At 40.4% G+C, this 16,844-nt stretch overlaps 1 protein-coding gene across 2 annotated transcripts in view; it reads left to right on the forward strand.

The window, feature by feature from the left end:
* Window positions 1-16,844, forward strand: part of LOC126091834 (ras-related protein Rab6) — a 74,145-nt gene that overhangs the window by 26,549 nt on the left and 30,752 nt on the right. For both annotated transcript variants that reach the window (XM_049907103.1, XM_049907096.1), the window contains exons 4-5: window positions 1,561-1,666; window positions 5,784-5,989. In XM_049907103.1, coding sequence (XP_049763060.1) covers window positions 1,561-1,666; window positions 5,784-5,989 — 312 coding nt within the window. The remainder of the gene's footprint in view (window positions 1-1,560; window positions 1,667-5,783; window positions 5,990-16,844) is intronic.

Consider the following 16,844-nt stretch of genomic DNA (forward strand, 5'->3'; position numbering starts at 1 on the left):
ATTTGATTATTGCAACTGTGAACAAAATTCAAAATGCTTGTCTTTTTCGTCATCATTGAGCTTCTGCACTAGCTCCAATTTTAACGGGTTCATAGGCAGCTTCTGTCGCAGGACTTTCCACATAGTCATTGGAGCCATTTCGAACTCATGGGACGCATGACGTTTCGGTTTATTTGGACTCCTTATGAATGTTTCTCGTACGCGCTCCATATTCACTTCACTCACATTGGGACCTCCGCTTCTCTTTGCTGGTCACAAGCAATCTGCTGTAATGAATTTGTTGTGCCAGTGGTAAATGGCATTCCTTGTTAGTGGCTTCTTACTGTACTTGGTTCTAAACATCCATTGAACAGCTGTAGCACACTTGTTTTTGTCCAACTCCAACACACAGAAAGCTTGCTCCGCACCTGAACTCTCCATGTGTGCAATTATCAGCAGATTACCAAACTACCCTGTGGCAGTATACATGAAAAAAAACTCTCAGGTTTTCTCTTCAAAATGACATATGTATTATATCTGTACAGTGTTTGGTTCTTGTGCAATAAATAATTGAAAGTGTTCCAGGACTCTATGTACATGCTGTATAATTTTTTTATTTTATTTTCCAGTGTTACTGACATCAAAAGGTGGATGTAATGATTTACTTAAATGTTATCTTAGCAACAAGTGCTTGTGAGTTGACATTTAATCTGTCTACTTCAACAACCTTGTTTTCACCACCTACAGCAAGACTCATTTGTCACAATCAAATAACACACCTTCCAACAAAAACCATAGTAATCATAAACAGTGTTTTTAGATAACCCAGTTTCTGAATCAGTGGTTTCTGACATATATTCTTGAACCTGTCAAAGCACTAAAATAGTACCCTGCTGTATCGGTAATTTACATGGATCGAACAATGTGTTTTCCCAGATTGCAATTATTTTGCAATATTTTGTGCAATATAATTGGAATGGGAAGTCAACATTGCTGCTGTTTTTTCCAGGTTTCACATGCATCTCCCCATGACAATCCACACATTTCCTAAAATTGTGATTTGGCAATAAATGATACTACAGAGCTCCAAAGCTACTTTCCCTAGTACACACTCTCAGAATTAATTCTCATTAGGTAAGAGTAGTGAAAGTCAACACTGCACAGGCTTCATTCATCTCTATAACACTACTGACATTAGAGGAAGCTGTGTTGTCAACAATGCTGCAAACAAAATTGATCTCTCTTGCCATGGCAATTGTGTGCTAGATATATATTGCTTCCATTGGATCTTGAAATTACTGATAACTTATCTTGAATTACATATTCTCCAGAAGCTGCCACCGTATATTTGCCTTTCCATGAAACAGAAATAATTTTAAAGCTCAGCCAGAACCTTCGCTAGGACTATGTGTGGTAGGCTGAAAATGTAACAAAGCTAAAGACCTTGGACTGGAATCTGTTCAACTTTGGACAAACTCCTCTTCTTTACAGAAATCTCATAAATTAGTGCTGCATTCTCTGAGCACACATGACCACAATTTCATTCTACAGTCTAGAAATTAATGGAACTTGCATGTTTAGGTACGCCTCCAACTTTGGGATACTGCAGGACAGGAAAGGTTCCGGAGTTTGATTCCTTCATATATACGTGACTCAACAGTTGCTGTGGTAGTTTACGATATCACAAGTAAGTACAATCACTTAATTATACTATCTTTTAAAAATGTTGCATGAGTTTTTGCTCATTCATTGATTAACTTAATATTAACAAAAAATTAAAAATTGCTTTTTAAATTTTTTTTTCTTCTGGGCTCTCTGTTTGAATTAGAAGTACTGATAAGACTGTGAACTAGTAACTTGCTGACAACTTTTATAAAAGTTTATTGCTACCTCATAGCAGCCATAATGGTGCTCAGTGCATTTATTTTCCAGACTTGAAGTGTTTGATGTTGAAATGACTGAGGTGGGTGTTGCTTTACCATGGATACAATCAATAACTCCTACGCATAGATTTCAGTACGAAAGTTAGCCACTGCATGTTACTTTTTGCCACGTGTGTGTGTGTGTGTGTGTGTGTGTGTGTCACAAACCTCAAAGCACCTATCGCATTTCTTGTGGTGGCACTGTGAGACAGCACTTTCTTTCCACTCGCCATGAATGTCTAGTGTTTCATGGAGTTGATTTTTATCACTGTGATATCGAATTAGGTACATTTTTGCATTAGTATTCCCAATAGACAATTTTAAGAATAAAATTTGTTTTCTGGGCTTCTGATGCACTGCTTGAAGTATGTCACAGTTCTGAATAATGAAAAATGTGGTTGAGTAGAAAACTCGAAACTGCTAAGTTTGTCACCTGTATATCTGTGCAAAGAAGTGACTTAAAAATGTTCCTCACCTATCGTAAGCAGTTGATATTTTAAAATTTCCTTTAACTGTTGCTGTTCTCTTCAGTCTAACGAATGGTTTGATGCTGATCTCCATGCTAGTCTTGCACTGCGCAAGCCCCTTCGTGTCTAGATAAATCCTGCAACTCATCTCTTCAAAAATCAAATAAAAACAGTCTTGATCATGTTTTCAGATATTTGCTTGCTAAGCAATGTAGTGTTTCGGGGTATTAGTGAACATCCCAACACACCGTTGGAAAGCTGTTGACAAGAGGTGCTCATGAGTAAATTGAATAAGGATAAATGTAGTGGGAAAGGGAAACTGTGTGTTTTCCTTTCTTATTTGCAGTGAATGTGGAGCAGTGGTGGAGTCAGCAAGAAGGGGGCCAGTAAAAATATTACAACCACTGGTCATCTGGGAGTCATTTTTGCCATGGTGCAGCAAGTGCCTGAATCAGAGCCATGGACTAAATGACGCACCAATGGGGCATAATGAACAATTGAAGAGTGGTAGTTGTTTTTCTGGATTTTATCTCTGATCCTACAGTATGCATGTTTGAATGTACTCAAGAGAGTGGTATTACCATAGCAATAGTTAGTTGTGTGGTGAAAAGTAATAACAAAAATGTTGTGCAAAATATACCCCTGTTTGTGAGAAGTGTGGCATTTATGTAGTAGCACAATAGAGAGAACTTGCAGAAGCATTCCAGGGACCTTCACCGCAGTTGGTTTGGCAAGGAGCTGGCACGGAAGGATCCAGACCACAAAAAAAAGAAAAAACTTCTTTGAGAAGAGGGGATAAAGGTAATACTACTTTCATCTGGCAATGTATTGGGGTCAGAAAAATATTGCCCTGTTATATCAGCCAGGGATGCAACTTCCTGCTACTGCTGGTATAAGATCCACCACAATCTCACAAAATAAACAACAGCAGGAAAAGAAAGGAAAATACACCTCAGCAGCCGACTTCAGCCCTTTCCTCAATTTTTAAGCTTTTTCCCACAGTTTTATTATGGTCCCATGGCCTGAGGAAAGGGCCAAAACCATTTGCTAACAAATAAAAATCTGAAAATACTATAAAGACTGTTGTTTGATTTTTAGCATTTTATACCAATCGCTGCTTTGCTCTATTTACTTAATGCTTTCTAAAATTTTACATGTATTCAAACCTGCTTACTGTAGTCAAGCTTTGGTCTCCCTGTAGAATTTCCACCACGCACACTTGTTTGCATTGCCAAATTGATCATTCCTTGATGCCTTGGAATGTTGTGTTGAACTATCCCTTCATGTTGTCAGATATAGCTATAAACTCCCACCCACCCCCCAACTTCATTTCAGGTATTCATTAGTTTTTGGTATATATCACTCTAATTTTCTGTAGTCATCTGTAGGAACTTGTTTTTAAAAAAAAGCCTTTAAAAGACTTCATGACACTTGAATTTATTTTCACCTTTAACAAAGTTATCTTTTCAGAGATGATTTTCTTACCATTGGCAGTCTCCAATTTATATCCTTTTTACTTCGGCCTTCGGCATTTGTTTTGCTGCCCAAATAGCAAAATTTTTACAGCTTATATTATCTCTTTTTATAATTTAATTCTGTCAGCATGACTTGACTTAATTTGACTACATTCTATATACCTTGCTTCACTTTTGTTGTTCATGTCATACCTTCAGTTCAAAGCATTATTCATTTCATTCACCTGATCTTTCAAGTCCTTTAACAGGTCTGACAGTATTAAGATATTGACAAACCTCGTAGTTTTCATTTCTTCTCCCTGACTTTAATCTCCTTACTAATTTTTCCTGGGTTTCATTTACTGCTTGTTCAATATACAGATTGAATCATGTCGGAGGTAGGCTGCAATCCTATTTCACTCCTTTCTCAACTCTGCTTCCCCTTCATGTCCTTTGACTCCTATAACGTCAGTCTGATTTCAGCGAGTGTATTCCAATCGAGAGTGCCAAAACCGCTCTCTAAATCTACAAACGTTTTAAGTTTGCCTTTCTTCAGTCAATCGTCTAAGATACATTGTAGGGTCAGTATTGCATCATCTGCACCTACATTCCAGTGGAACTCAAACTGATCCTCCCTGAGATCAGCTTCAACTATTTTTTCTATTCTTCTGTAAGTAGTTTGTCTAGATTGTGCAACTATGACTTAGTAAATTGATAGTTCTCTAACATTCATACTTGTCAACATCGACCTCGTTTTATACATTCTTCTTAAAGTCTAAGGGTATTTCCCATCTCATAAATTCTGCACACTAGGTGGAATAGTTCTGTCATTGCCAGTTTTGACTAAGTCTTTGTGCTCTGTTGTATTGTTCCCACAATGTTCACCCATCTCATCTTCTTCCTCTATTCTTTCTATAATAGGTCGTAAAATGTTTCTCTTGTGTAGAGCTTCTGTGTATTCCTTCTACCTTTCATCTCTCCTTTCTTTACTATGAGCTCAGCTCTTAAAGTTGGAGTATGTACTTCTCCACATTCAGCAGGTCTCCTTGATATTCCTATGGATGGCATCTTTCCCATAGTCAAGCACGCTTACACAGACTTCGTTTTTCTTTGGGTCACTCCTGCTTTGCTGTTTTACACTTTGTCACTAATTTTTATAAGCCTGTATTCCCTTTCCCTACTTAATTTTCTGAGTTGCACTTTCTCCTTTGTCAATTAAATTCAGTCCCTCACAAGTTACTCAGATTTATACTGTATCTTGTTTTATTTTGCCAACTTGATCCTCTGCTGCCTTCTTTCATATATCAAAGCCACCCATTCCTCTTTTATTGTATTTCTTTTTCATGTTAGTCAACCATTGCAAACATTCAGCAACCTCTGATTTTTTTATTTTTCAATTTATCCAGTCCTCACAGCTTCAGTTCTGCCAGTACAATGTCTCCTACCTTCCAAACTTCACAGAAGCTGTCCTATGAACGGGGCATGAGTCGTGCTTGGGTAGCTCAGTTGGTAGAGCACTTGCCTGCGAAAGGCAAAGGTCCCAAATTCAAGTCTTGGTCCGGCACACAGATTTAATCTGCTAAGAAGTTTCATATCAGCTCACACTCTGCTGCAGAGTGAAAATTTCATTCATGTAACATTTTTGTATAGAGTTAATAAGGAAACCTATTCAGGTCTAGTTACTGTTCATTTGGATGCTGAGTACTGCCTGTCAAATAATTGTTTGTAAATGTATAGTTTACCTGACCAATGATACTTAAAAGCATTGAAAATGAACATTGGAAAAAGTATTAAATATGATGTTTTAAATGTTTAAAATTATGCATAAGAAAAGGCCTTTTTTAATGGAAGAAAATTTTCTCTTTGGTATTGAGAGTTAAATAAAATCCAAACCACACATTAGGCATATTTGTTAGTGTGTTGTCATTAGCACAATTACATCTAATTGATTCCATTTGCAGATGCGAATTCCTTTCATCAGACATCTAAATGGATTGACGATGTTCGGACAGAACGTGGTAGTGACGTAATAATTATGCTTGTTGGCAACAAGACTGATCTCTCAGATAAACGACAGGTCTCCACTGAAGAAGGAGAACGGAAAGCCAAGGAATTAAATGTCATGTTTATAGAAACTAGTGCAAAAGCTGGCTACAATGTTAAGCAGGTAGAGTAAACTTAATTTTTGTCTTGACATGGCTTATAGTAAGTTTGCAATAGGTAACATATAAATTAACATTTTGTTAAATTAATTTACGCTTGGAAGCAAGCTTAAAATTTTGTCTTGCATGAATAAGGAGTATTGTTGAAAATACCTGTTACCAGTTATTTGTATAAACTGTAAAATTGCTACTTCCATCTTTAGTACCTTTGTGATTTACAGAAACGCACTTTAAGCAATGTCCATTGTTGCTAAGTAATATACTGTAGCATCTGCTGGATTTGGTGGCTGCTGATGTTTTTATCTGTGCTAAAAGTGCATTGAAACTCGAGGCTCATCATGATGTTAAAGTTATTTAGCACCATATCAAAGTAACTACAATTAAAAAGCAACAAATTTTTGCAAAATGCGAAAGAAAATTGGAAGTAAAATGGTTTCTCGTGCATACTTAAGCCTTCTTGAGCTTTGAAGGTGTTGCTTCGAAGTAGACAGTGGTAGTGCTAAGCCCTTTTTCAATTACACACTACTTATAAATCTTTTTTGTTTGATATATGTATCATCTATGAATATCACCTGAAACACAGAAATGTACACATTTTTATTTTAGAACTCGTGTATGCAATTTGTACTAAATCTGTCAATTCAATTGAATTATTATTCTAAAAATAATTCACTCCATCTGAAGATGACAGTATAATGCTTCAAAAGACATCGTTGAATCATAAAAGGCACTTGTTTGTCATTCTTCTGTGTTTTCATTGGTTTATTTCAATGGAAGTTGGGCGGTATGTGAGAAGCAGACTTGATAAAAGTGTTGCAATAACTATGTTTATCAAAGCAGTGCACTAAATTTTCCTGTAAACATATTCGATGTCTAGTTATTGTTAGCACAAACATAATTCAAGAAGTAGGGAGAGACAAATGATCACCTTTTATTTCATATAAGTAATGGAAATTCCTGTATGGAATAATACAGGAATGGAATAATATAAAGGAAAAGCAATCACTAATATATAGCTGACTGGTTTGTGGTACATAGGGCACAGAAAAAACAGTATTTACACTATTGTTCGCATAATGTAAGAAGGCAGCCAAATTTTCAGCCGTTCTGCGCATCCCTCTCTGCTAGTCACTGGTGGCCAATAATATTCGTTCTCTTTCTGAGCAGCTAGCAGAGAGATACAGCTAGAGAGTGAGAATCTCGCTCCTACATGCTGTACTGTTGTTGCATTTCACAACAGAATTATTCATTCAACTATCAATTCTTTTTTTCTTCTTGCAGCGGTATAGCTGTGAATTTGTATGAAAGAACAGATACCATCTTCATATGTACAAGCCTTACCGGCCAATGATCTTCGGTGCGGATGCACTCAGATTGCTCAGACTCTTACGGGGGTCAGTAGATTGACTGCCGCGAGTAATGAGTATAGTGGGCAGGGGCACTCCAAATGTAGTTTGTGGACAGTAAGTTGGAAATGTGGGTCTCATGGGGAGCGTGCCAAAGATAAATCCCTACAGTCGTACTATCCTCTGTATCCTCGATGGTTGTCAAACAGTGTGTGTGCCATGTAAGCAGGAGATCTCGGGCTCAAGTCCCAGTCGGAGCACACATTTTCAACTGTCACTCTTGATATTTATCAACACCTGTAAGTAGCTATTGGTCTGGATTTCATTGTAATTTCATTCTTAGAGAGCTGCAAGATCACTAATGGTATCATATATTCATATGTAAATGTCGGAGCTGTAGGAACTGTAGAAACAGTTGGTTTCATGTTGCCTGGAAAGCGTCGAAATCGCAAGGAACCTGTAACACAAATAGGTAGTTTTAAGATTGAAGTTTTAAAGTGCTTCATGTGAATGATGAATGCCCAACATAACAAAAATGTGTTAGTTATGCAGGCTTCTGTGGTAAGCGCTTCATCAAGGTAAAGAATTTTAAATGATGTTGGTTCCAGATATGTTAAGAGTTTTTAGTTCAAAGAAGTGACCTAGGTGCAGTATGAACTATATCCCATATAAAGAATCAAGATTCAAGAGGAGGAGGTAGTTCAACAATGTATTAGGTTCATTAAACATGGGTCAATTATAATCATTCCAAGATGATCTGTTGGAAAATGAGTGATGGTACTGGCGGTTTTAATGTTCTCATAGGGATAAGTTCTCAGATAATTATTCTGCTTGCTGACTCTTCTTCTGGTTTTATTTCTGAGAATAAACTTGTATTTACGTTCAAGAAAAACAGCAGTGATAACCATTCGACAATTAACACTGTCAGTTTCGTGACATGATTCACAATTCTTGTCATACCTTGCTTCAAAGTCGGTCATCGCCAGTTATAATTCAACTGTTATAGAGAAAATATCAAGTACAAACACCAGAAAAGCTGATATTTTTCTCTGGCTTAAAAATAAAAACATTAAACACCATATGAACCAGACTCGTACCGATCTGCTGCAGGTCGTTAATTTATACTGTAAAAGTCATGTGACAGAACGTACAAACTTGACTTCCTTGCAAATGAATGGGATCACACAGTTTGCATTTACCCCTGTGTCGCTGTCATCGTAGCCCTGTGTCAGTCATTGTAGCCCCATGGAATTTGGGTAAAAAGTTTTAAGGCTATGTGGGAGAAGAAACAAAACATTCAAGATGACATTGCGAATATCTTGTGCATGGGGCAACAGACAACATCCCACCTCTAACGTGGGCACAGTCTGTGTGGCATGTTGAAAAGCTTCAGAAAGAAGAATTTGACAGGGAAGTGATGATGGATATAAGCCTTGAACCTATCATCGTAAATCTAAAATCAGATTGTTTGGAAACAGACTCATAGAAGTGACAGTGGTATTACAATGTAGACTTCGGAACAAAGTAATAATATTTCTTAGTTTTAAAGACTCGTGGCTTAAAAAATGTTGGTCGACATATCAGTTGCATGCATAATAATGAGAACTTCCTAGCCTTTTTTATTAGGACTTTGTATCCTTTTGATGATGCGACTATAATGTTAAACATATTGCCCAATGAGAAGTTCAGCTTCTTCCACTATGTTGTAAACCTGTCATTTTCAAGGCACGAACTGGATAAGGCCCTAGAATGACAGTAACTGTTACTTGTCGAGATATTGGTGGTTTTCGATGTTGTCGGTCAGATACCCTGGAGTTATTTACAGTTGATGGTTAATTATTTGCTTGTTCAATGGATTATAAATACAGTCTTTGACTGTAATATCGAACATGTTAGTTTACACTCATAATGCCCTTTAACGATGAAAAATAACAACTTACTGACCGTTCTTACGATAGTCTTTTACATGTCTTCTCCACCACTAATTCTTTCTTACACACCGTGATTACACTTAACTATGGTCACACATACCCACACTCACATTTTTAAAAATTCTATTGAGCAGAAGCAGTTGTCAAGCAAATGTAATTATTTCAGTTTGTGCTTGAAGTTAATTTTGTTGTATATTAAATTTTGACTTATAATGCAGTTCAAATACAAATAAACAGTAATTATTGCAAGCAGTTTCAATATTGTTTTGAGAAAAATTGTTCTTCACGTCTTCACGAAGTGTATCAGCTGTTCTCGCCTCCTGACATCATGCAGAGTAAATCTGTGGAGCAGTGGACGTGAATTAATATTTCTCTCATGACGATTGATCGAAATTGGTTTTAATATTTATTATTCCCCTCATAGATTTGAGCACATAATACAATGTACCGTAGGCAAACGAGCCTGACTGTTATCCGCAGCGATGCAGTTCGGTAATGTGGTCTTTGCCCACTCTCTGTTGGCGCACATGCGCAGTTCTCATCCCCCCATGCTTCCTTTTCGCTCCGCGTTTTAGCAGAAGTGCCAGCCTAGGTGACGTGGGCTGTAGGACATGGGCTTACCATTATAATTGGTATCTCAGCCTGTCACCCGTCCTATCACAAGAATGTCAACCTTCTCCAATTCCATCAGTCCCTCACCTTCATCATTCTGGTCCATCATAATCATAAAATTCAAGCTCAAACCAATCTTGACAGCCTCTACTAGTTTTGCCATATCCTTTTGCTCTGTACCAAAACTTCGTGTGTGCTATCACTACTATAGAAACTCTTGCCTTTAAACAGTTAGAACAGTATTTCCAGTGCCATCTGAGGAAGCGTATCCCTGTTACTCCTGTTATATGCTTGAACAGGATTACCTACAGCCAAGAGAGAGCCTGTCGTTCTGTTCTAACTTCTGTGAACCCTTCATAACTCCCCAACCGTGCCTGGCTGACTTTCTACTTTCCCCATACCAAAAATTTCCTCCCTCCTCCATCACAAACAGTGCTCCTTAACACCCATCGTGTAACACTGTCATCAACCTGTTTTCCAAAATTCCGGTCCCTGCAGAAGTATCGGTACTTTCTAAAGGCCTCACCTTTAGATCAAATCCCAAGTTCATTCATAGTGGATTGGTAAAGGATCTTTTTCCTTTTAGTCATTCTCTTCAGTGGAAACATTTCTCAGCCCCACACTCCACTGACAACAGCCGACCAAAACCACATGTAGAATCTTGCTTAACAGTTGCATTCTTGCAACTGTGATCTTCCTCCACTTCCATAGTCATCTCCAGGAAACTTTACAGGAATGCCTCACTTATAATCTGGCCTCCTCTTGCTCTCCTAAATTCCTCTTGAATGTGTCCCACTCACTCTTATGGAATAGACAGCTATCCGTAACCTGAAAACCAATCCAGCCTTTATCATCCTTCCTGCAGACAAAGGCTCCACCACAGTGGTCATGAATCGTAGTGACTATGTTGCTGAAGGTCTTCCACCAAGTTTGACACCTCTCTATACAAGCCTTACAGCCATGATCACGTTCCAGAAGTCCAACATAACGTCCAGCAGCTCCTCAAGGCCTTCGGTCCATCCCAGAACCTGACATTTCAATCCATCTCCCTCCTCATACTAGCTGCTCCACACACTCCTACCTTTTACCTAATCTCACAACCACACTCACAGATTTCCCTGCTGATTGTCCTGTTGTGGCTGGGTACATTGCTCCCACAGAACGAACCTCTGCCTTTGTTGGCCAACACCTCCAAACTACTGTTTATAACCTCCCATCGTACATTCAAGATACCACTCGCTTCCTTCACCACCTTTCCACAGTTCCTGTGCAATTACCCCAGATGCCCTGCTGGTCACTGTGTATGTGACTTCTATACACAGGGTGGTCCATTGATCGTGACCGGGCCAAATACCTCATGAAATAAGCATCCAACGAAAAAACTACAAAGAACGAAACTTCCTTGCTTGAAGGGGGAAACCAGATGGTGCTATGGTCGGCCCGCTAGATGGTGCTGCCATAGGTCAAACGGATTTCAACTGCGTTTTTTTTAATAGGAACCCCCATTTTTATTGCATATTCATGTAGTATGTAAAGAAATATGAATGTTTTAGTTGGACCATTTTTTTCACTTTGTGATAGATGGTGCTGTAATAGTCACAAACATATGGGTCACACTTTAGATGAACAGTTGGTAACTGGTTTTTAAAATTAAAATACAGAACGTAGGTACGTTTGAACATTTTATTTCGGTTGTTCCAGTGTGATACATGTACCTTTGTGAACTTATCATTTCTGAGAATGCATGGTGTTACAGCGTGATTACCTGTAAATACCACATTCATGCAATAAATGCTCAAAATGATGTCAGTCATCCTCAGTGCATTTGGCAATACGTGTAACGATATTCCTCTCAACAGCGAGTAGTTTGTCTTCCGTAATATTCACACTCGCATGTTGTAAGGCATTGTCGGTGGATCACGATAGCAAATATCCTTCAACTTTTCCCATAGAAAGAAATCCGGGGACGTCAGATCCGGTGAATGTACGGGCCTTGGTATGGTGCTTTTATGACCAATCCACCTGTCATGAAATACGGTATTCAAGACCGCTTCAGCCGCACGCGAGCTATGTGCCGAACATCCATCATGTTGGAAGTACATCGCCATTCTGTCATGCGGTGAAACATCTTGTAGTAACATCGGTAGAACATTATGTAAGAAATCAGCGTACATTGCACTATTTAGATTTCCATCGATAAAATGGGGGCCAATTATCTTTCCTCCCATAATGCCACACCATACATTAACCCACCCAGGTCGCTGATGTTCCACTTGTCGCAGCCACCGTGGATTTTCCGTTGCCCAATAGTGCATATTATGCCGGTTTACATTACCGCTGTTGGTGAATGATGCTTTGTCGCTAAATAGAATGGGTGCAAAAAATCTGTCATCGTCCCATAATTTTCCTTGTGCCCAGTGGCAGAACTGTACACTACGTTCAAAGTCGTCGCCATGCAATTCCTGGTGCAGAGAAAATATGGTACAGGTGCAATCGATGTTGATGTAGCATTCTCAACACCGACTTTTTGAGATTCCCGATTCTCGCGCAATTCGTCTGCTACTGATGTGTGGATTAGCAGCGATAGCAGCTAGAAAACCTACTTGGGCATCATCATTTGTTGCAGGTTGTGGTTGACGTTTCACTTGTGATTGAACACTTCCCGTTTTCAGACTGAGATTTTCACTCTGCAGCGGAGTGTACGCTGATATGAAACTTCCTGGCAGATTAAAACTGTGTGCCCGACCGAGTTCGAGTCTCGGTCGGGCACACAGTTTTAATCTGCCAGGAAGTTTCACTTCCCGTTTTCTTAAATAACGTAACTATCTGGTGGACGGTCCGGACACTTGGATGATGATGTCCAGGATACTGAGCAGCATACATAGCACACTCCCGTTGGGCATTTTGATCACAATAGCCATACAACAACATGATATCGACATTCAGACTTCATGGCAGATTAAAACTGTGCCGGACCGAGACTCGAACTCGGGACCTTTGCCTTTCGCGGGTAAGTGCTCTTATCATTTCTTTCAGGAGGACTACTCCTGCAAGTTTTGCAGGAGAGCCTCTGTAAAGTCTGGAAGGTAGGAGACGAGGTACAGGCTGAAGTAAAGCCGTAAGGACGGGGTGTGAGTTGTGCTTGGGTAGCTCAATGTAGAGCATTTGCCCGCAAAAGGCAAAGGTCCCGAGTTGGAGTCTCGGTCCGGCACACAGTTTTAATCTGCCAGGAAGATCAGCGCACACTCCACTGCAGAGTGAAAATATCATTCTATGATATCGACCTTTTTCACAACTGGTAAGTGGTCCATTTTAACACGGGTAATGTATCACATAGAAAATACTGTCCACACCGGCAGAGTGTTACGTGATACCATGTACTTATATCTAAAAAGAAAGATGATGAGACTTACCAAACAAAAGCGCTGGCAGGTCGATAGACACACAAACAAACACAAACATACACACAAAATTCTAGCTTTCGCAACCAACGGTTGCCTCGTCAGGAAAGAGGGAAGGAGAGGGAAAGACAAAAGGATTTGGGTTTTAAGGGAGAGGGTAAGGAGTCATTCCAATCCTGGGAGCGGAAAGACTTACCTTAGGGGGAAAAAAGGACAGGTATACACTCGCGCGCACACACACACATATCCATCCGCATATACACAGACACAAGCAGACATTTTTGTTTGTGTCTGTGTATATGCGGATGGATGGGTGTGTGTGTGTGTGTGTGTGTGTGTGTGTGTGTGTGTGTGTGTGTGTGTGTGTGTGTGTGTGTACCTGTCCTTTTTTCCCCCTAAGGTAAGTCTTTCCGCTCCCGGGATTGGAATGACTCCTTACCCTCTCCCTTAAAACCCAAATCCTTTTGTCTTTCCCTCTCCTTCCCTCTTTCCTGACGAGGCAACCGTTGGTTGCGAAAGCTAGAATTTTGTGTGTATGTTTGTGTTTGTTTGTGTGTCTATCGACCTGCCAGCGCTTTTGTTTGGTAAGTCTCATCATCTTTCTTTTTAGATATATTTTTCCCACGTGGAATGTTTCCCTCTATTATATTCATACCGTGTACTTATACGTTTGTGACTATTACAGCGCCATCTTTCACAAAGCGAAAAAAGTGGTCAAACTAAAACATTCATATTTCTTTACATACTACATGAATATGTAATAAAAAATGAGGGTTCGTGTTTAAGAAAACACAGTTTGTATCCGTTTGACCTGTGGCAGTGTCATCTGGCGGGCCAGACAGAGCACCATCTGGTTTCCCCCTTCAAGCTAGACGAATTTCGTTCTTTGTGGTTTTTTCGTTTGATGCTTATTTTGTGGGATATTTGGCCCAGTCACTATCAATGGACCACCCTGTATACAAATGTTGTGCCCCATGCCCATGGCTTTGCAGCAATTGAACACTGATACCAAACCCACCAACTGTTTCCTAGTCCTCCTAGCCAACCTTATACCTTATCCTGACCCACAGTTACTTCATTTCTGAAGGGCAGATCTGTAAACAAATATGTGATACTGTCACAGGTACTTGCATATCACCATCCTGTGAAAGCATACTTATATGCCATCTGCAGGAAACCTTCTGATGCAGTCAACTTGATATCACTGCCGTATACACTGTTACCCTTAAACAGTTGGAAAAGCATTTCCAGCATGGTCTGAGTAAGCCATCATTGTTACTACTATCAAAACTTATGACTCACGTGGAACGTCTCAACATGTCATATTCAGAGATCTTGATCTTGACATCTCTGGTGGCTCCTTAAATACATCTGTTCACATCAAGTGCACCAACAGTACCTCCACTTTGACAGCTGTCATCATTGTCGAAATGACCGATAACCTTGCCTGAGACATTATTCACAGGCAGTATGCTAGCCATCTCATCCGTGAACAGATCTCCCAAGCTATCTCCTCCCGACACTAGTAAACCCCTTTAACTAGCCTCTGGACAACATTCTTCTGATCACGCCTGGCCTTGAAAAGCTCAACCATGTCATTCACCAGGTCTTTCATTACCTCTTGTCATGCCTTGAGATGAGGGATATCCTACGAGTAAATCTACCTACATCACCCAAAGTAGTGTTCCACTCCAAACCCTCATCCCCCACCTACAGAATATCCTAGTCCATCCAGTTCCAATCGTGCACTTCATGAGTCTTTCCCTTGCAGTTGGCCCTGCTGCAAGACCTGTTCCAACCCTCCATTCACCACATGCTGTAACTGTCCAAAGGCACTTCATACGATATAAAAGGGGGGAGGGGGCTTCGACCCCTTCTCACTCCGAATTAGCCTCAGTTTTTATGGATGTCACCCCCCATCATCTTTGGTAATGACCACTAACGCTGTGACGTGACCTCCCCTCTGCTTCTTTATGTCTAAGTTGTACTCTTGTCACACAGTAATCGAGTGGAATTGCAATGGATATTACAGCCAACTACCGGAAACACAGCGGCTTGTTTCCTCTTATTCTGTGTTCGTGCTCTTCAAGAAAAGAATTTCTGTGATGACCACTTTCCAACATTTTGTCGTTATCGGGCATTCTGTCAGAACCGTGCTGGCCCTGAGGTAGCATCTGGAGGGCCCACCATTGTCATTAGTGACTGGATTTTCCTCCATAGCAATGTGGAAGCAATAGCAGTAAAAATGTGAACGACCCCAGCAGTCACCATTTGCAATGTCTACCTCCCTCCAGGTAGGCCACTTCCTTATGTTGAACTGCCTACATTAATACAGCAACTCCACTCGCGTATCTCCTCCTCAGGGATTTCAATGCACACTACCCCTGTAGGGGAGTGCCACTTCAGTGTGACGGGGTCTTCTAATTGACCAGTTTATAAGAGACTGGTTTGTGTCTCCTCAATGAAGGTCCTCTTACCACTTCAGTGCCACTCATGGCACCTTTACTGATATCGATCTCCTGATCCCCTCCCCTGCTCTCACAGCTTCATTACATTGGCCACCCCATTATGATCTTTGTGATCACTTTCCGGTGATTTTATTGTGCCCCTGCCGCTGCCACGCAGGCAAGCCCCCACATTGGACATTCCCCAGTTGGCCTTTATATACGTTAGCTCTGCACTTGGACACCTCTCGGATTGCATTGATGCAGTTTTGCAAAACATCACTGATGCTATTCTCCATGCTGTTATCCCCCTATCCACAGATCCCCGTCGTCATCAACCAATACCATGGTGGACCACGGACGTAGCAGTCGCTGTACGGGACTGCCGATGGCCACAACAGGGCACTACAAAAATTTAACCAACACCCTTTACAGACCAGCCTTACTGCTTTTAAGCATCTCCATGCTAAAGCTCGGTATCTTAATAAGCAGAGTAAAAAGGAAATCGAGGAGTGCTATGTTTCCTTCATGGGTACCTATGCCTCATCCTCTCAGGGTTGGTCTAAGCTCCAGAGCCTTCTGGGCACTCAGTGACAATCAACTGTCCAGGGTATTATCCTAAAGGGTGCTCTGTGTACTGATCCATTGGTCCTTGCAAAACCTCACAACACACTTTGTGACAGCATAGGCATTACCTTACTATACTGGCGCCCTTTCTCTGGCAGAAACAATAAGTTGAACAAACCCCCCCCCTGCCCCCCCCCCTCCGCCCAACCGCCCCCTCCTGTTTTTCAACCCCCACCAAGCTGAAGTCTGTAATGACGCTTTTCACTGAATTCTTGCATGCTCTTACTTCTTCATATGATGCTGCCCCAGACCTAGATTCAATTCACAACCAGATGATCCAACATTTGGACATTACCCAGAGGTAACATCTACTCTGGATCTTCAAACACATTTTTCTTGTAGGTGTCTTCCCCTCGCAAAGGAAAGACAGCATTGTTATCCCCATACTTAAGCCCGGGAGGAACCCAACGTCTCTCGATAGCTATTGACTGTTTAACCTGACCAACATACTTTGTAAATTACTTGAGAGGATGTTTAGCTTCAGATTATGTTGAGTATT

The sequence above is a fragment of the Schistocerca cancellata genome, chromosome 1, assembly GCF_023864275.1.
Source record: "Schistocerca cancellata isolate TAMUIC-IGC-003103 chromosome 1, iqSchCanc2.1, whole genome shotgun sequence".
Lineage (NCBI taxonomy): Eukaryota > Metazoa > Arthropoda > Insecta > Orthoptera > Acrididae > Schistocerca > Schistocerca cancellata.